This window comes from Eptatretus burgeri, chromosome 16, assembly GCF_056783735.1.
Source record: "Eptatretus burgeri isolate ZD-2024b chromosome 16, Ebu_testis_v1, whole genome shotgun sequence".
In the NCBI taxonomy this organism is placed as follows: domain Eukaryota; kingdom Metazoa; phylum Chordata; class Myxini; order Myxiniformes; family Myxinidae; genus Eptatretus; species Eptatretus burgeri.
In genome coordinates, this window is record NC_140976.1 from 35,927,838 (window position 1) to 35,949,783 (window position 21,946).

General features: G+C 46.4%; 1 protein-coding gene across 4 annotated transcripts in view; it reads left to right on the forward strand.

Annotated features, from left to right (window-relative positions):
* Positions 1 to 21,946, forward strand: part of LOC147010858 (GRB2-associated-binding protein 1-like) — a 78,441-nt gene that overhangs the window by 10,456 nt on the left and 46,039 nt on the right. For all 4 annotated transcript variants that reach the window (XM_085859226.1, XM_085859224.1, XM_085859228.1 and 1 more), the window contains 2 exons: positions 1 to 267; positions 6,675 to 6,776. The exon at positions 1 to 267 is cut by the window's left edge and continues 88 nt beyond it. In XM_085859226.1, the coding sequence (XP_085715352.1) occupies positions 1 to 267; positions 6,675 to 6,776 (369 nt within the window). The remainder of the gene's footprint in view (positions 268 to 6,674; positions 6,777 to 21,946) is intronic.

A 21,946-nucleotide genomic window follows, 5' to 3' on the forward strand; every position in this document is an offset into this window, starting at 1 on the left:
CGTCACCCCTACCAATACCTCGACTCGAACACACGCCTTTCCAAATCATAATGGTCATCCTGAAATACCATCAAAGGCCCTTGGGTCCATTCCCTCTTCATATGACTTCCCCACAACTGGGTCTGTCCAAAGGGAGAAACTGTCTGGTTGTCCTGAGGAGAAAGCATCAACAACAGGCAGTGACCATTCCGCAGAGATCGAGCCATCGGACCGGCTTCCCGAGTATGTGTTTTTGACGGAGTGTTTGTCACCGAGTGCAACAGAAAGGTGAGGTGAAGTGGTGTTGATTATAACATAATAATTTATTAGTTTCGTGTTTTATTATCAGCATCTGAACTATCTTTCCTGTCCTTTTAACTGCATATATTTAAACACTATTCCCATTGCCAAGAGGTGTTGCGTTCATAAAATTATTTGAACATAACGTTGAACAAAACTTAATTTTTCTAACGGGTTATTTCGTGAAGTATTTTCAATTTACCACAAATATGGTACTAAAACTCGATCAACAAATGAACCCACCTATATATCTATTTTCATGGCCAGCCACGAGAAGACGTTCAATGACTTGAACCTTGAAGCAACACCATCAGCCATGAACTCCACTGGGCCAACCATATAGCAAAGCTTGCCTCCAAAGTTGGCCGCAGACTTGGCATCCATCTTTACTCAGAGTAACTCCTTGAAAAATTTAAACCACTCAAAGCCTACAAGACCCCAGTCCATGAGAGAGAGATAGAGATAGAGATAGAGATAGAGATAGATAGAGAGAGAGAGAGAGAGAGAGAGAGAGAGAGAGAGAGAGATAACGAGAGAGAGAGAGAGAGAGAGAGAGAGAGAGAGAGAGAGAGAGAGAGAGAGACAGACAGACACATTGAGCTATGGACAATAGCCTTGTAGGCTGACTACAGGGTGTGTGATGTCAATACCCAATTTTAAATTGTTGTCGCGGTTTTATTTATGAACCGATTTTTTTAATGAAACAAACTGTAAATGAAAGAGTGTCCAGTGAGGTTTGATGCACAACTCTTTAAACCTCCACATATGCTCCAGCACTGTCAACACATTTCCTTAATCAGACAGGTACATTCGCTACTGCTGATTGCAACATGTTTTCAGGAATGTTGGTGAGAACACAGGTTAATCTATCCTCCAGTTCATCAAGGCTTTTTTTTTGCTTCATGCTATTGGACATGTTACATATCATTTACATTTTGTTTCATTCAAATTGTTTCATCAATAAAGCTGCCCCAACAATTTAAAATCGGGTATTGACTTCTCATACACCTTGGAGTTTTTGATGTTTCAAAGAATGATTGAGAAAAGGTGCATTGGGGCACTCCAGCCTCCATTAGAAGAAGAAAGGAGAGGGTTCCACTGATAGCATTGCCGTGATTGCATAATTGTAGGAAATGAGAGGTCCATGTATGAAGGCAGACTTGTGTGACACACACAAACACACACACACACACACACACACACACACACACACACACACACACACACACACACACACACACACACACACACACACACACACACACACACACACACACACACACAGACCTTCAAAGACAAAGTGGAATGGTAGATGCGTCAAATGCCTGGGATATGTCCAGGGAGACTGTACAAACCTTGTTTTTGATGTTTAGGATTAAAGAACAGGCGGTGGTCTTATGTTGACCATTGAATGAAATGCCGTTCCTGCGATATCTTTGATCTTGTTTTGGATGCCGCTCACCTAGTTTTACCGATTGTGTACCCAATAATTCCTTTTCCTTTTTTCTCTTTTTATATTCCTCTCCTTCATGCAAATTTTTAGGTTTTTTCTTCATGGCCTCTAATTTTTCTTGTCTTTTACTCTGCAACATATTTGAACTGCATTTGAAATGCATGTTATTTTGTATGTGTATGCATCAGGTTAACCCGCATGCGAAGCGAAAAGCGGGATGAAGCAATTGGTTCACATTGTCTGTCTGCAGACGTCAGTCTATGTTCGAGGAACAACTTGATTTCCATTGAATTATGTATTTTAAGCACTGCAGAACACGAACCTGTAGTTTAGCAGTAATTTGGCTCTGAATTTGGTTAACTGTATGGAATTGCGTCGCGAGCATGCAGCACACAGAGGAATAAAGTATTTATTTTAGTCTCTGCCTGTTTGGCAGTCAAACCAAATTGAAAATCATTCCAAACAGGAAACTTCCTGTTTTTAAGGGACATCCTAAAGGGCACAAACAAGAGTCATGAATAACTAATTTAATGTGTTAAATAAGGTGGTGTAAAAGACGGTGCATCAACGGCAGTAAACTTACGAAAAAAGAAATTTTTTTTTCTACAAAATTTAAAACTTTTATTTTATTTGAATTTCATTATATGCTTGAACACTGTAGAACACAAATCGCCTTGTTGGCACTTAAAAAACCTCCAATTTAGCAGTACTTGGACAAAATATTGTTGTGGGGCCGGGCGTTGGCCGTGAGCATGACCGCTAGATGGAGCAGTAGAGTCGGCTCGACCGATCACCCGGAATTTAGATCGTACTTTTTTTCAGAAAAGTCCGAGAAGTACGGGTCCCTTATTGGACCATGAAGGGTCAATATTTCTACCACGTGGTACAGGGTTATTTGCCAATCTTCAAAATACCTAGAGACCACGTGGCGATGTACCGAGTCTCCACACCCTCAACGGCACCCGTACGGAACGAGCCGCTTAGCGTACTTGAACCGTGTGCGACCCGAGCGGTTTGTCGCCGAGATCCGTCAGTCCAAAATGTCCCGCTACAGCGGCAACAGCCTGACTAATTTTCCAACACGCAGCACACTAAGCCAATGGAGGAAAGGACACGAACGAGCGGATACATTTCACAAATGGGGATGTTTATTTAACAATAATAATTGGGGAACGAGGGAAGCACGCAAGAGCAGAGTTAAACCGATCAAAAGAAATGCACGTATGTACAGCAATGCACTTAACAATTCACTACTTAACTGCCTGGCGCCACAAACACACATATGCACACACCCAAAATAATCGGATCAAAATGATCTTTATTGAGGCCTGTCTCGGACCTGTCCGCCTTGTGTGGTCTTCAAGGACCAGGTCCTCGGGGCAGAACTGGACCCCCAGCACGATCCAGAAGACCCTCCGCTGCACCGACCACTCCGTGCGCAGACGCTTTCGCACTCCACCACCTTGCGCGCACATGCTCACTTCTTGTCAGAACTCTCAGAACCCCCGAACGCGCAGACCACGCCTATAATTATACCCCCCTCTTCAGAGGGGAGGGGGGTGGGGTGGGGGGCGCCTCCTCACGACCCTCCCTCTCTCACTGGCTGGTTTTGCCACGCAAATCACTCTTCGTCTCTCTCACTGGCCAGTTTTGGCGTGCAAATCGCTCTTCATCTCTCTCACTGGCCAAAACGGGCAGCAAGCTCCTTGGTTGGCCCGGGGGCATGGTGACGTCATGCGAAGCCCTTTCCTCCTGTCGCAGGATCTGATTGGCCGGGGCCGAACACTCTATCGGGCTAAGGCGGAGCCAGCCTGAGGTGCTGAGCTTCCTGGTTGGACAAGGAGCACGCCCCTGCCCTTCTGGGCGGAGTCTCGATCTGAGGTGAAGGAAATCTCCACCCCCGTACGTGATTGAACACACACAGACAATGTCGTCGAACAGAGCGAGGGGAAGATGACGCTGGTATTGATGGTGGTGTAAAAATAAACGAAAACAAAACCTGACTATTAAAATAACTCCACAGCACAGGAACATTTAATTACCCATTAGCTTGGGTCGGGACCCTAACTGGAAACATGTACTTACCGATATAACTGATCTATAAGACCTGTATGTGGTGTGCTCATGGCTTCCAGATTCGCAACAATATTATGCCATTTTATGCCATCTCGACCAATCAAATTTTCCGCTCGCAATCTCAGCGTTGGGGAGCATCGCGATTCAGACAAAATTTCGGCTCATAGGAAACATTGTAAAGATCGTGCTTGGAAACGCAAAAAAAACTAATTTAAAAGACCCTAACCCATGTCCTTTTTCTCAATACTGCATAGTGTAAGGTGTTCTACAATCTCTCGAGTTGTAACTGCAATAAGTTCACTGTTACAACCCAGGGGTGACACACTCTCAATGTGGAGGTAATCTGTTCATGGACTGTGACTTGTTATATGCTGGTACGGTCTCCCATGTGTCAGGTCACGTGATGTGTTATCTTGCTTGAATGGAAATGTGCATAGTATTGCCACCTTTCAGCCTATAAGTCGAATGTTGTTTTTCCTTTTCCTGAAATTACTTTCACAACAACAACTGTTTTACGACCATTTTCCCTTGTTTCTGGGGGTTTGTTGAGTGATGACTGCTACTTGCAGATCTATCCATTGCGTCAGTATTGTGCAAACCCAAGCATTCCACATCCTTCTTGACAGTTTCAATCCATGTCTCTTTTGGAAGTATTCTCGGCTTTCTTCTTTCCACCACGAGTTTTATTGCTTTCTTTTCAGATTCATCTTCGGACTTTTGTTGCACATGACTCACAATTGCAACTTTTTTTGACCATCAGTCAAAATGTTGTGAACCCGAAAATCATTTTTTAATTGGAAAATAGATCTCATTGCAGTGTCTCATCGTTTTTGCATTTGCATGTGAAATGAATCTGATGAAAATGTGCCCCAACTCGATGGTATTATTGTGGGCCGGGGTTCGGTGGCGATAAACTACCACTAGGGGGAGCAGTAGGGTCGTTTCCACCAAACACCCTGGAATTTAGGTCATGACTCTCGGATAAGTCCAAAAGGTCACGGGTCCCTTAGCGGACCATGGTCGCCAAAATTTTGACGGCGTGGGGTAGGGTTAATTGCCTAATTTCAATATACCTAAGTACCCACATCATCCAACTATGGGGAAAACCATACCTTCGCTGGACCTCGGGCGGAACAGACCGTTTACCGAGCCCGATCCGGGTGTAAACCGAGTGGGGATTACCAAGACGGGTCAGTCCAAATGAACAATTTACAGCCCCGACAGCCTCACTAATTCTCAATACGCACCGTGCTGGGTCAATGGGAGAAAGCACAGAAAACGAGCTGGTACATTTAACAGGGGGTTATTTATTGGGGGCGGGGGCTGGGCAGGGGAGCACACAAAGAGCAGAGTTATCCGAAGATGAAAATGTAATGTACAATGAACACAGGGCACTTGGAGAGTTGGAGGGCACCACACACACACGCACACACCCAAAAGAACTGGACACCGTCGGGTCTTTATTTCGGCCTTTCAGCTCGGAGGGAAGGCGAGCTGAGGGCAGGGGCTTATTTTTGCACCTGTCCACCTTGTGCGGTCTGGTCGAGCTTGTCCGGTGGCGGGACTCAAACCCACCGCCAACAACGCAGCACCAAGCCCCAGGGACCAGGGAAGATGCAATGGACGCCAGCCAGCACGGGAACGGACCAGACGAGCACCCGCGGGTAGACGAGAACGCCAGCAGGCAAGACTAAGCTTCTTCTCCTCCTTCTTTCTTTATGACGGGGTGAACCTTCTCTCCGATGACGGCTCGCCACCTCGTCTTATCCTTCCCCTCCCCCGCGGGTTGAGGGAAACGCTCTGAGGTACTCACCTCCACATTGGACGAGGGGTTGTCGGGCGACTCGTGGCCGCCGTTGATTGGACGAGCTCACGGTGGATGGAGGGAACCTCACCCCTGTACGTGACATGCTGCACGTGGACGATGGATGGCGATGGTGCGAAAACGAAGGATGAAGATTTAAAGATATAAAAAAACCTGACTATAAAAGTAACTCGTAGCACACACATAAAATTCCCTTTAGACAGAAGGACGGGACCCTGACTATAAACACATACTTGTAAACACAAAACACACACATATAAACACATCGAAATAACTGAACTGCGGCGGCTGCTGTCTGTCTGTGTGCAAATGGCTGCCAAATCCGTAACAGTATTAACATACCGAAAAATTGTATAATCCACCACTCTACAGTTTGCTGCTTGGTGTTTACCTCGATTATTCGAGGTACATTTCCTTGTTCATCCCCTACCGGTTTCACCGGAGGGGACTACAGGGTCGCCATCCATCCATCCCACCTGTGGTTTTTCCGACTTTTTTCCCATACCCTTCAACATATTAAACTGAAATTTGGTACGTGGCTTTATTATGATAAGTTGTAGAACAAGTACGAGTTTCAGGATGTTTCGTCAAATTTTCAGAGTTGTACCTTTTTGGGGCTTTTAAAATATCACATCGGTAGGGAAAATGTATTGCAAAGCAATTCTCCCTCTTGTTGTAGATGCTTTGCTTCACTGGAAAATAACAAGCTGTGATGAGGTCGGCTTCAAATTACATCATAATCTACCTACGTGTATATGAAACCATTAAGATGTGCGTACTGTTAACCTTGTGTCAGATTTCTACATGAGGATGAAAGGCCTCTCTTGTTAGGTTGATTCTGAGGATGTGATAAAATTTTCAATTTTGTTATACTCGGACATCTTCTGCACTCACAACCTGCCTTTGTCTCGTGGTTATCTGCACACTTCCATTTTGTTTCCCTGAAGTGCAAGTATTTTCACATCACTTTGTTTTGATTGTTCTTCTCTTTTTTCCAAAAAGCTTGCATCCTGTAACTTTCATCCTCCTCCCTTCTCCTAGCAACAACTCCTTCTCAAGCTTTGGTTCCCGACCTGCGAGCTTTTCAGATCCCATGCCATGCTGCATTGAACAGCTATCCTTTGCAGGAAGTGCAAAGCCAGAGTGAGTCGTAATGATGAATGTTATATGGAGAACTACTCGTATCACTTGAAGAGCCTCGAAGGAGGTGCATGGTTGAGTTGATGAGGTGTGAGACTGGGTCAAGGGAATTATGTTTTTCTGAGTGAGGTGCCAAATGAAAGTGGATTGCAGTGGAGGTCATACTAGAGATGGGATTGTGTTTGCATCAGCAGTGTAATGCTTTGCATTGAAGCAGACAAGGTAAATGCAGTTGCATTGGCACAGCAAAGTTTAACAAAGTGCTGTATCAGTGGTATAAGCATTGGTGGTGAGGAAAGGCTCTGTTTCCTTGAAAATCGAGTCATTTGTCATCTTGCACCAGATATTTAGTTGCTGGCTTTGCCATAAAGTGGCCATAATGTCTTCCATAATGTAACAGAATGCTGTTCCTTTAATGCGCCTTTATTTATCACTAGCAAATACCACCCGTCGCTTCGCTGACTGGAATACGAAGAGAGAGGGAAGGGGAGCGAGGAGGGGTGGGGGAGGGGGAAGCAGCATGAGGGGGGCAGAGGGAAGTATGGGGGGAGGGGAAGGGAAGGCAGCATATCGGGGCGTTACCGGTGGAAAAGTTCTTTCATTCGTCGATTACGAAAGTGAACTTGTTGCTGTTGTGACTGGTTTCTTTGAATCCACATTCACAACTGTCACCAATAGGTACTCACTCTGGTGTTTGGTTTACAAATGGCATATTGGACATATTACAATGATGAGTAATGTCTTTTCAACAAAATGAACATGCAACTTTCAGACTGTCTTCTTTAAGCTTCCCGAAATAGTTCCAAACTGCACTTCTGGACCTTTTCATTCAATCAATCATTTTGGTTTATTGAGAACTTCAAACACTGAACAAGGCAGTCTGAAGACTGCTATTTGTCATGTTTACAATAATAAAACAAACTTACAAATATATGCATACATAGAAAGAATACTAATCATATAAAATTGCATGAATATGTATATTATGAAAATTGGTCAAAAAGCAGAAAGAGACAATTTAAATTACAGCAAAAGGTGTCCAAGCTCGGAGTCCCCATGGCTCAAAGCTCATTCAGCCAGGACACTCGGAATGCTGGCATCAGCAATGAGATGACCTGCATCATGTCCGCAAACTGCGAGCAGGACCTGCGAATTACCAGGGTGCATAGAGCGAGCAATGATGTGGTCCATGCGCCCAGGCCCCATAAACGGGCCACAGGAACGGACCTGCAGACGCAGAACAGCAGGAACTACCGGCCCAGAACACGAGACCGAGTGCGTCCCGCTCCACCATCTGGAGCACTTGGTTCACCCCAACGGCGAGCTCACTCCGAGTGCTTATGCGTGAACTACACCTGCTCAGCCACTCTTCCCCTGGGCCTCAGTTGTCATACTGGCATCCTCCCTCCGCACCCGACTCCACGCGACCACACCCGACTCCACCACTCCCACGGGTCGGACCGGCCCCGACACAGTGATGCCACATTCAACAGATCGGTCGCAGCTTCGGCGATAAACCCAGAGAGCCTCGGGCCACGTGGCTTGGAACGGCTCATCAAGCAAGATGTGTGCACTGCCGCCCTGCACGCCACATCCTTGACAAGAGGCCATGTGAAAGCATCTCCCATGAGGCGACAATGGAACAAACCCGGAAGTGGAAGTGATGCAGCAATAGGAAGCGGAGAGATTCACTTACCTTGGCAGTGATATTCATGTCTCTGCATGCTGTGAGCCAGAGGTCAACAGACGTCTCGGTCGGGCCTGGGAGTCATGGATTCACTGGATCATGTGGTGTGACGCTGCTGGTACCTGTGCGGGTGAATGAAAGTCCAAGTCTTCAAGTCCTTGGTGCTCACAGTCTTGCTCTATGGATGTGAGACCTGGACTCTGACCAGGGATCTGAGATGGAGACTTAATTCCTTTGGTATCAGGTCTCTTCGGAGAATCCTTAAATATCGCTGGTCAGACTTTGTGTCCAACGAGCTGTTGCTGAGACTCTCAAATGAGATTTGTTACCTGCATAGTCCATGAGTGTCAGCTGTGGCTGTATGGACATGTGGCTCGTTTTTCTGACGCTGATCCTGCTCACCAGATTCTCTCAGCGAGGGAGCCTCGTGAGTGGAAAAGGTTAATGGGCCGACCACGTGCCTCGTGGTTGCAGCAGGTTGATCAGCATCTCAAGGAGAATGGGATGGGCCAGGCATCTGCCTAGGGGATGGCCAGACGGAGGCCCCTGGAGAACCGGCTGAAAGTGGATGCAGCGACTCACTGCTCTGACACATGCTCCCATGCCTGACCTGACCTGAGATTTGTATCTCTCCTTTCTTTTCTTTCCCAACAACTTCATTTGGCGGATACAGCAGGTGGCAAACTGCACTAAGTTGTCCACACGTTTTTATTAACTTTTATCTTTTTATTAATTATGATCTGCTGTCAGTCTCTCATGCAGCGATTGCATGCGTTCGACATGTGATGCAAAAACAGGTTTTCAAAACCAACACATCACTTGTAACCAAGCCTCTCGAGCTGCCACCTTCCCGACTCGTTTCTCCAAATTGTACTGGTTTTTAAAGTTTTTTTTGAGCTTCTTATTTGGAACTTTTGCTTCATCTCTTTAATAAGGACCTAATTCCCAAAGGTCCTTATTAAATATGATGCAATCAATCGTTTCACCAACTTGTGCAAATGCAGATTAGTACTGGTGTGAATGATACGCATCCAGCTTTATGTTTGAGGAGATGATTGTCGCACTTAATTATTCTACCGCAGCCGTTGTACTCTTCACCCTCATATGTGTCCAGCGTGAGACTTCCCACATCAACAATGAGATTGCCATTATGCTGGTGATATGTGTCGAAGGATCATCATAAGTAAATCAATGAGTCTGATTGTGTTGGTCATCATCGTCAGGATGTATCCTCCCTCAATGTCCACCACTCCTACCATCCCCCACCTTCACATTTAAATTCCTATATCTGTGCATGCCATAAAGTGTATGTGTGAAGGTCGGATCACATGATAAACGTTGTGAATATGCACTGCTTTATCAGTGACGTTTCCTTTGGCACATTGTTAATTGTGTGAATGATGAACAGGCATTAAAGGGGCCAAAGCTTGTCTTGTGGCTTTCTTGTTTTCGAGTGCTGTGCTCACCAGATGATCCTTTGAACATGGCGACATATCCATGCAGTTTCAATCAGAGATCGATGATAAATCTGCGATTGCTTTGCTTTTCTCAGAATGTTCACTTGATTGTAACAATTTAATGCAGCAGCAACTTTTGCAATCGTGGCACTCTCTACTCAAAAAACCTAAATTCGATTTTTTTTTTTGTGGTCGTGGATAAAAATGCATTTGTGCTTCACAAACGTGCTAACCAAACCTTTGCTCGTGCAACCTTGCATTGCATTCATTGTTCACTTGACTTGCAAGATTGTTAGCCGTATCGATCGCTTTATGTCTCAACATGAGGGTGGAAATTAAGACTTTTCACTTGATTACCTGAATGATGAGTCCCTCAGCTCCCTCCTGGACCTCGCAGTTTGTTTCATTGGGAAACCCCAGTGCTGTGCCAACATTAATGGCTTGCCATAATGCGGATATATCCATGAATGCGCACTGGCTTTGTATCTTGACTTTATCTCTCTGATTGTCATTGTGACCGTTTTGTTGTGGTCATTGTTGGCATTGGAATGGAAACATCCTCCAAAAGACCTTGAGCATGAGCTGCAAAAAATTTACGTTGTATTGCGATTCTTTATGTCTGAAAAAGGGGTCAGGTGTTTTTTAATTGTTAAAAGCTATCTGAGAATGCATCTTGGATAAAATAAGCACATAGAATGCATGTTGTTTTTTAATTATTTTTATTTTTTAAGGTTTCCAGCCCTGATTTGGGAATTTTTTTTTTCGCTGCCCTTTTATGACGCATAGTCGTAATATATGTAAGATTATCTTTGATTAGCTGATAAGATCAGTTGGTGTGGTTTGGGTTCACCACATGTGCATGGTGAAAATTGAGCTCCTCTGTTCCACTTCACCAAAGCTAAGTTTGCCAAACCGGATTTGTCCCATTCTGTGTGCGTCATTCGTCATCGTGTTGCTTTTTTTTATCCAGTGCAATATTTCACGTAAATTTGTTCGTTGTTATATGATATTCGTTTTGTTCATGTGTATTGTCAATTGTATGTATATATATATATATATATATATATATATATATATATATATATATATATATATATATATATATATATATATATATATATATATATATATATATATATATATTGTTATGGAAATGGCCCTTATTGGACTACTAAATATAGGATTAGCTCAGATCCCCCACTAAATGCATGTATAGTTCGGTTGTTTGGTTAAAAAAAAGGACGTTATATGTGTCGGGAGATGTAAGAGGCTGTTTTATGGTTTGTGCGGTGGTGGTGGAACGAGAACTCCCTCTTCTTCTACCCCATCCCGGACGAGGCCCCGCCCAGTCGGCTGAGGGTGTGGCCAAAAAGAGGAAGTGACGCGAAGGGGAGGAGTTTATCGGCTTCGCCGAGAGAGGCGGGCTCGTGTGTCGAAGGAGCGAACGAAAAAGAAAGTGTGGTGAAACTGTGAGCGCCGTGGTGGCGCCGATCGGCTGTACACGCGACAGCTGTGTCTGTTTTTCGTGAGGAACGAGCCAAAAGAAAGGCAGGAAGGCAACAGAGACACGACGAGTGTCGAGTCGCGATCTGCTGGATGAGCAGGGGCTTCAAAGCGAGCGAACGTAAGAGAGTCTGCCTGCATGTCAAATCGGCGATCGACTCTAAGGAAAGAAAAGGTGATTTGACAGAGAGAGAAACAGAGGAAGGAGTTGTGAAGTTGGGCTTCGAGGCGGGAAGGCAGCAGAGGAGACGCCGGAGCCTCTGACGGTCCCTGCTCACACCAACGGCTCGACACATTTGCCGATCCACTTTCCGTAGCCCGGCACTTCGATTTGGGCCTTGTCTGGTGAACGGGCAGGCCTGAATTTGTATGGTGGACCGTGAGAGAGATCGGCTGAGGCCCATTGTCGACCTTACGTGGGGTCAGAGGACGCGGAGATCGCGTGCGGTGCGAAAGGGGCAAAGGGAGGACGAGCTCCATTTCGCCACGTGGCACGTTCGAGCGGGAGCTCGAATCCGTGGACATCCGCCTGTTGCGAGCGACATTCGTGCTCTTGACACTGTCCTCTCGTCCATGAGACATCACCAAGTACTCTATCTTGTCTTGCATGCTATCTGTCTGTCTGTCTGTCTTTGTCTGCATGTTGTTTAAGGAATATTTCGGTAGCGACCCCCTCGAAACCTGTAGGCCGTGGTTCCCTAGTTAAGAACGGGTTGAGGATTGTTAATAAAAACATTGTCGTGAATTTTGTTTGTGTTGTGATCCCCGATGTTCCCCAATAAATCTGGTTAATTCGTATGAAGTTGCCGCTATGGATTAATTTGTGTCGCGTCGAGGAACGATCTGTTCGATTGGCATATAAAACCAAAATGGTTACAGACTGGCAGAAAACGCTCGGCATCTGACAAAACTAGTCTGTAACCAGGGGTTCTATTTCCCCAACTGGCAAGGTACAAAGATTACGTTGCTATCGCGATTGAAAGCGCGTGACCCGAGGCCTGTGCTGAGCCAGCCGGCGTTATAGATCCTGGAGACGGCCGGAGTGGGTTGAGAATCCCTGTCGCTGAATCCTGAACAATATATATAATTTTTTTTCTATTTCACTCCAGAAGGAATCTCATTTCTATTGAATTTCCTTCTGCTCCTAGTTCTACATCATCCTCCCCACCTCGCTATTCTCCAAACTAAATATCCATTAGATAAAATATAAATGCTTCTAATTTAAAAAAATTAAAATAATAATTTTAAGAATGCATTTCAACCCTCGTTTCTCCATTACAAATGCTGCACATGCTCTGTTTCTCCACCATATGTCTTTTATTCTTCTTCTTCTTCTTCATACTGATTATTTTTCTGAGGTTATTGTCTGCTCTGCACCTCGTCCACACAGCTCAGCATTTCTCCATGCGTTTAACAACCATTCAATTCCCATGATCTTTATGTCCGTCTGTCAAAGTTGGGAATATGGAATCGGGAAAAGCATCCACCCCACCCCATCCCCTCACAGCTTCATGTCCCCCCTTTCTGCATCCCTCCTCACCCCCAGCCTCTCAATGCTTTCCCCCACACCCCACACACTCAAAATGTCCCCTGTACACCACATCCTCAAACCTTCCCCCTAACCCCACTCCCCCAACGCCTCCCCCACCCTGCACCATCCCAATTCCTCCTCCCCCCCTATCTCTAACTGTGTGGATCTCAAACATCCAGTTCCTCCATTCCAACCTGACAGGTATCTCTACCGAGGCCGCTGCCGATAAACCAGACATAATTTAACAAAACCTTCCTCCTACCGGATATCCCTGACACCTTAGTGTTTCTCCCTGGCTATTGTCTCCTCCAGTTTGATCGACCTGAACCCCATCCTGGAGGCGGAGTTGCATGGCACATAAAACACTCCATTTCTCATTTCCGTGTGCTGCTCTTACACCTCCTTAAACCCCAGGTGTACCTCTGGATGCGACTTCCTCTCCGCTCCCACCTCATGTTTGTCTGTGTGTTGTACCGTCCTCCCAACAGTGATGACTCCGTCTTCATCTCTCTCTTTGACAATAAGAACCAACTTTTACTCGCACATCCCCACTCTCTTCCTCATATGTAGTTAGTTCAGTTGTCATCATGCTAATTGGCTTGGTGTTGGTACCTCTCTCACCAGCCATGGCATTTCTGCAATGGACTTCAGGGGACTGACTCAATCCGTGATTTTTCCCACCCAGATTTCTCCAAACAGCAAATTCCATCGCAAATCCCCATGCTTCCCACCAAAAGCAAAGTTGAAAGATAGCAAACAGTTCCACCAGGAATTACCCAAATTTTCAGTTACAAAAAACTTCTGTTTTAACCCCTCCGCCAGAATGGTTAAAGGGAATCCCCAACGGAGCACCGAGGCCAAACACCAGTCTTGGTGAGGTTGAAATCAACTTTAATAACACACACGATACAACGTGCCCGGCGAGGCCAAACCTTCCACGATACAGCACCTCTGCATGGTAACCCCGTGCACCACGCTCGCACGACGGATTAAACCACGTACTCTACTGGCGTAACTACTTTTTTTTTCTTTTCTTTTTTTTTTTTTCGAGGTCATTTATCTACTATCATGCTTAGTGTTATAAATGAAGAAAGTAGGTGAGAGTACATGGCTTCAAATACTGAGGCAGAGTACACAACGTTAAACAAGGATAATGGTCACTTAACCTGGAGGAGGCCACAGAAATCATGTACCAGTCAGTCAGATATACTGAGACCATCACCGGGTAGACTGCCCTCCGGTCTCGGGGATTATTCTGCCCCATGACAGTTTCCGCAAGCACTGTGACCACAATATGACTCTAAGCATCCGAAATAAAATCCTTGAAGTGTTTGGGCTGGTAACGTACACGGTTGGAGCGTCTTGGTGTCCAGACGGTTGGGGACACCGTTGCATGTTCCTCACAGGTGTCGCCGATGGCTTTGGAGTAACCAGGACTACAGGTGTCAAGCCTCGGCATTGCATCAGAACCTAGATCTGGTACCTGGCTACTAGGGATTGGGAAGGATTCAGCACTGTTCGCAGGTGAAGACAGCTCATAGGGGATAAATGGGGGGGTCTGGTGGTTTTGTTGCTGGTTGGAGGCATACGTCCTCGGTTTGTTGTGCAACACCATATCCCCGATTGCGAGGGAGTGGGAGCGTATCCTTCCAGTAGTCTGGGACTTTGTAGCATTCAGACTTTCACCCGATAAGCTGCACTCCTCAATTGGGACCCCACACATTTACGTATGTTGCACCAGGGTTGATCGGTGGCAGAGACGAAGTAGCGGTTTCTTGCGCATAACTTGTTACGATCAGAGTACAAATAGATCAAATCACCGACTTCCACTGACACATTGGGCTTGACGGACCCCATGGGTGCATTCGACTTCTCACTATGGGGGTGGTTTATGGAGCGAAGATGGTGTTGGGCTTGTATCATTTGTAAGTCCGAGAAAGGGATTTGTTGATTGGTGAACTGATCCCGCTGGCACCACATCTCTCGGGCCGAGAGTCCCTGTGCACGAACTCGTGAGTTCATACTGGCGGTGGCCAGTGCGAGGGTTAGTGGAGTTACTGGTCCTCCCATCGGCTCCTGTCATAGAAGTTCGTCTTCACATTCATGAACTGCCTTCTCAGCGATGGGATTCTTGTTGGGATTTTTAATGTGACCAATCTCGATGCACATCCGGTGATGTTTAAGAAGCTCATGGTAGACTAGACGTGTGAAGCCGGGAGCCGGATCGGTGCGGATGACAGCAAGTGGTCCATCCAATGGCCGGAGCTCTATACATAAGCGGATCAAGTTGTCGCAGAGAGTGATGTGTTGTTCATTCTCCACAATGCACGATGTAGTGTAGGAAGTGGAACATTCTCGCAATATGAGAACTAGCTGGTGATTGTGCTTGATGATATCTGCTGCGAAGGATACACCAACAGCTCCAGGGGGTTCTCCAGTGGACTGCTTGATAATGGTATGAGGAATGTTGCGCAATGCAGCACACTGGTGACACCTTGAGGTTACCTGATCGATTTCTCTGTCCAAGTCAAGAGCATAAAAATAGCGGTGAATCACAGAACTGAGTTGATGACGACTCGGGTGATCCAGTTGAATGTGTAATGCTGTTAGTAAGCCATTGACTACCTGACGAGGGACAATAATGCACTCACATGCCGAGGACAAGGGCTTGTCCCGACGGACTACAACTAGGCCATCTTTGGAAAGTGACGCAACCTGAAGGTAACGTTTGACATCCTTGATGTTGGTTGTTTTCTTCGATGGGCGAGTGCCCTGAATCAGGTGGGCATGAGTCCGCCTTAAGTCTGTGCACTCTGCCTGAACTGCTATCCAGGCAGTTCTGTTGGTGAAGGGCAGTTTGGTTCGGCCGGAAATAATGTCTTGGGCTGACACCTGCAGGACTACGGCCTCCTCCTCGCGTCTTATGAATGCACAAATTTGACATGAGGTGTCGGTACAGTCTGGTACGTTGCGGCTGGCAAAATCAGATGGGGCATTGGCGGATCCTGCGAGGTGTCGTACGGTCGCTTGATAACGACTGACGGTGGACAGGAATGTGGATAGACGAGGGCTCGCTGAAAACTCGCCACGACAGAGCTTCTCATATGCTTGTACGCACGGCTTGCTATCGGTGAGGATGGATGCATGATGTTTAGATAGGATAATGAAGGGACTGGAGTGTTTTACTGATACAGCAATGGAAAGGGCCTCCATTTCACATGGCAACCAGGTAGGTTGGCGTCCGCGTAACTTTGCGCTAAAAAAAAACCCGCAAGGTGAGGTCTTCCATTGCGCGTGATGTACAGAGTTGATCCAATGCTGTGTTTTTTGACAGAACCATCCGTCACGATCCATAGATGATCACTTGGACGAGGAAGAGTAATTGTACGAGCTGAGGAAAGAGCAGCTTGGGCTCTGTGGAAGGCAGAATGTAACTCATCAGTCCACACAACTCTGTCCAGTGATTGGCATCCAGCCACAACATCATCCAAGGGGGATAAGAGAGGGGAGCAGTTGGGGATAACACGAGCGAGAATCTTTTATGCCCCGATAAAGGATCTCATTCCCCTGACCTTCTCAGGAGCCGAACAAGTAGAGAGTGTAGCCACACTGTGTGGGCTGGCCTGTATAGTACCGCTAGACCAGATCCATCCTAAGATGGTGGTGCTCTTTGGACATACAACTGCAGAGAGGCGAAGTCTTCGTAGCAGAGAGGCGAAGTCGACATTTACGCAGAGCCTGCAACACCATTCTCCAGTTCTGGAGAAGTTCGTCCAATGTGTCACCACCGCAATAGAGGTCGTCAGCGAGTTTGGCGACGATCCCCTTCTCTAAGAGATCACCAAGGACGTGACACATGAGTTCTTCGAGTTCCGTCTCTGATCCAGGCATACCCATAGCGGATCTGGTATACACACGTATTCCCCGGAAGGGTGTGGCTACACCGCAGTACTTCATGGACTGGCGAGATAATGGGACTTGGTAGAAGGCACTCGTAAGGTCGGTAGTAATTAGATACTTCCACTGAGCAATTTTGCGGAGGATGGAATCTACGTTTGGCATAAGAGAGGGTTGGGGCTTGCTGTATCGGCCCACATCAGCAAAGGCTGTGACTAAGCGGAACCCGCCACTGGGCTTCTTGATCAAGAATGAAGGATTCAGGTATTCCACCGAAATCCCCATGTCCTCAGGGTGAGCAAAGACTCCAAGCTTTTCGAGTTCATCAAATTTGTGTTGTAGTTCACGCAGTTTATCTTGCGCATACTGTGGTAGACTGCCTTTGCGTTGTGGAGGCTGAACGGGGCTCATGTTAACAACAGCCTCAAAGGGGCCTGCGGCACCATTGTAGCCTTGGAACACTGGGTCAAACACTTCATCATACCCTTCAAGAAGGACACAAAACTTTGATCGTGTGTCAGGAGCGAACATGTTGTCAGGGTCGAGGGTGACAGTTGAAGAGTGTCCTGAGAGTGAAGTGAGTGTGCGTTTTAATTTGGGGGGGGGGGGCTGGTCTCGGTATAGTCATCTGGGTGTTCTTCGAGTATGTACATAGGGCGGATTTGGCAAAATTGCTCATGTCGTTTGAGAACTCGTGGTTTGTTAGTTAAATTGGGGATCCGAACCTTCCTGCTGATGCTGCGGATGACACTCGGTGGGGGCCAGTACTCAATGGGTCGCAGCGACCTCGCACTGGGGGCATCCGTGCGAGGTTCGAGTGCGAACGCTGAGTCGATACTCGACATGTCACATGGAAGGACCATTTCGATGAACTCACCGGGGTGAGTAGTTGTGTGGGGTGGGGCACGTACGACATGAGCTCGGCGTACTGCATGGCAATTCAGGCTCCCTTCCTGAGAACCATAAACTTATGTGGTGCCGTCACCCAGGATAACTTGATGCTTCGCAGGGCGGATTGAGATGTCATTACACTCCATGAAAGGTGTTCCTGCTAGTACTTCTTCGTCAAGATTTTTGACAACCAGGCCCTCAAACTGAAATTCCCTTCCGTCGCGAGTCAGTGTCAGTCTGGTCTCACCAACCACTTGAAGAGGGCAAGACCCATCAGCCTGACGAGCGGACTGTGCACTCTTCTGAATCTTGGCTCCAAACCTCCTTACAGTTGTCTCACGAATCAGGTTACCCGTGGCCCCACTGTCAATGGTAACTCAGGTTGTGTGGTGGCCGTGGGAGGTGTCTAGATATGGAGACTGGCGAGTCTGGACACGCGAGATAGTGGACGGTTCTGTATTGTCTATGTTATTAACTACCTTGTCCATATGGGCATATGTTATGTCTCCAGACTCGTCGTCTGATTCTTCAGTTATGTCAGCCACATGACGTACTCTGGCGATGTACCGATGATCTCGTTCGGGGAGGAAAGGACACTCACTGAGGAAATGACTGTAATCAGTGCGGCGTACTTGTTTGCAGAGGGGACAGGACTTCGTAAGGTTGTTGGAACGAGTCCCCGAAAATACTTGACGAGGTTTTGACGATGATGGGAACGATGCCGGGCGGGGGACCTGTGGTCGAGACGTTGCAGTACGCAAGGACGTTGTATCTTCAGCAGCATGGAGCTCATCTAATAGCGAGTCAAGCGCCTGGGATATCTCCGGTTTGATGGAGGCTAAAGTGCGGGACCTAAGTTCAGTTCCATAGCGTTGATTGACGAGTCTGGGAAGTCCACTGTGGACAAGGCGATGCCATGTGAGCACAATAAAGTTCTCCAACGAGGGAGATAATTCCTCATCTTCCGTGATCGCCTGGCTATGGTGGAAGATGCCGCCATCTTGTCAAAGCAAGTTATCCTCCACAAACGCCATCAGGCGTTGGTATAAGTCTTCATGGCGCTCTTCGGGGTTATGGCGTATCGCTGAAAAGTCAATGAAGTGTGCACCTGTCGACTGGAATCTATAATGTTGTCGAATCGATTGCCATATGTTGACTACAGAGGTGGAGTTTCGGACCATGGTGTTGTGGGATATCACAGGGCAGTAGTTTGCAATCTGACCCAGCATAAGTTCCAGTACGGTGACTTTCTGTTGGGCAGTGTGACGCTGCACAACGGGGACATGCTCACCATCATCCACAAGTCCACGAAGAGGGAACGCTCTGCTCTTCTTCTCCCAGGTGACGCCCTCAGTGAGGAAGGGCGCAAAGTTGGGATCGAGTGATAAAATATAAAGAAAATTGTCTCCAATTTTCAAACAAGTTCATCGTTTCACTCTTGCTAAGTGACCACTGCTTTGGTGCACGGTGTGTGGTGGCCATTTTGACGATGGGCACGTTGTACAGATGATGTTTATAACGCAGCTACAGAGTGAGCTGGTTGGCCGCTCACCTTCTTGTGAGGTGCGAGTGGGGTTCGAAGATGGCTCTCGTAACAGTGATGTTCTGCCGATCGCTGTCTCCGGGGTGAAGAGTGCGTGGAATCTTATCCCGACGCTGCCACCACGCCAGAATGCTTAGAGGGAATCCCCAACGGAGCACCGAGGCCAAACACCCGTCTTGGTGAGGTTGAAATCAACTTTAATAACACACACGATACAATGTGCCCGGCTAGGCCAAACCTTCCACGATACAGCACCCCTGCACGGTAACCCCGTGCACCACGCTCACACGAGGGATTAAACCACGTACTCTACTGGTGCTGTGACCGTAAGTCCCCAACCCCTGGGGCATAAACCGGGGGCCAAAACAAAATTATCGTAACACATTTCATGCATCCCCCAATGTTTATTGCATATATACGTTTCATTGAAAAAATGTTTAAAAACGTGTCTGTAATTGCATCTTTCGGCGTTTGATGTTTTGATCGTGACCCTCAAATTAATGCTGCTCCTGCACCATCTTGCCAAGTGGTCAGGCCAGATCAGATACCGTACCAAGTTTGGTGAATTTCTGCACAACCGTTTAGGAGACAGCATGATGAATGAATGAATGGACAGAGCCAATTACAAAATCTCCCGCTTTTACTCATAAAGCATCGGGATAATGACAGGATGAACAATTTGTCCAATTTTTAGGTCATCTCATCTCGATTCTTGAAGAGATGAACTTGAAAAATGGGTCGTGATGTCCGGATGTCTGTCTGTCCGTCCATCTGTTAACTTTTTTGCTATTTTTGCTGCTCCTCCATCATCACCTGGCTGATTGTTCTGAAACTTGTCATCAACATGAATGCAAAACTCAGGAAGGTTCTCAGGAAGGGAAACATGAATGCAAAACATTAGCATGCACAATCGCTCTGGCTTCGATTTTTCGATTTAAGATCATGGGGGCTCCCGGGGGGGGGGGGTGTTATCCCCTGAAACTTCAGATCCCGACTCATCTCTTATTTACCAACTGATTGTGCTGAAACCCAATACAGCCCTTCCACTCGATGGTCCGCATAATCGCTCGGTCGAAGATTTTTTTTTTTTTTTTGGATTTCAGAGATCAGAGGGGTTCCCACAAATTGACGCCATTCTAACGTCCATGACATTTCCTAGATTTTGGATTCAGCAGAGGTCTGAACGATAACCTCGAGATGACCGTCAGCCCACTAGGGGCTATTTTTGTTGTTTTACCCCGTGCACGCAAAGCGAAGAGTGGGGTTAAGCAACTGGTCCATGTCCATGTGTCCATCTGGCTTATCAGTTTATGGTCGTCAGTTTCTGATTGAGAACAACTTATTTAAATTGAATGCGTTTTATTTTGAGCACGAATCAGAACATGAATATGAAGACCAGTCTGTCGTTTTATCATACTTTGGCTCTGAATTTGTCCCGACTGCACATGCACAGAGAGGAGTGAGATAATTTTTTTTTATTTTTTTTTTTACTCTGTCTGCCTCCCTGGCAGCCAAACAAAATTGAAAATCATTCCAAACAGGAAACTTCCTGTTTTAAGGATGTTACAAAGGACACAAACAGGTACGATGAGCTCATGTAATAATGTATTACATAAGGAGATGTAAGAGATGCTGTGGAAAATGGCGGTACAACCCAGAAATTAATTTATACAAATTTTACAATCTTTATTTTATTTTCATGCCTTCGTGACTAAGTCGCCGGTGGTGTTCTGTTTTTGGGTTGTCCGTACATCTGTACATCCGTCCATCCGTCCGTGCTGATGTTCTGTTTTCTCTGCAACGGCCTATCCGATCAACACAAAACTTTCACCATTGGTGCGACTACTCGTGTAGAATGTTTAAATGATAATTATGACATCATCGTAGGTCATGTGGTGTGGCAGCCATGTTTGAAAAAAGGAAAAACTTTGGACCTCTATATCTGAAACTGCTCCATGGAAAAAATTGAAACTTGGCACATGTCAAGTACTCCCCATGGGAAATAAGTGTGATTTTTTTTTTTGATGGTGTCATAGGTGGCTCCGTTATGACGTCATAATTGCATACGTCGAATGCTTTATCCGATCAGCATGAAAATTTTTGAGGGTCATCTAGGGCTAAATTGTACAAGGTGAAAAAAAATTTATGATATCATCAGTCACGTGGTTCGGCAGCCATATTGTTTTTAACATAAAAACCTTCAAAAATCCTCTTTGAAACGGCTGAACAGATCGCGGCGAAACTTTACAGGTATAATCGCCTCGTCATGAGGACCATAAAGTTCTCCAACTATGATGTCATAGGTCACATGGTTTGTCAGGTCAGGTTCGATCTGTGACCTGCTACAGGTACCATGTAAACCTGTACTAACCTGTTCCATGGTCGGGTTGTCGGCGACTAAACCGTCTCCCCCACCAGGTTTTCTGGTGAGGAGGGTGTTTGGATATGGACACCCAGCAGGATTAAAAACAAAACCTGTCAAAGGGCGGAGGAGCTCCTTGTGAGCCAACGGCCATCCATATCTAGTGCCCAACTGTGTCTGCGGACGTCCTCCTGCAGTTGGGTTACTTCTTATTAGGAGGTTGGTGGCAGGATTTGCACTCCAGCCACCGTAAAACGCTTCATTCCGCAAAACGCAAAAACGCAAAAAAATCTGAAAACCCA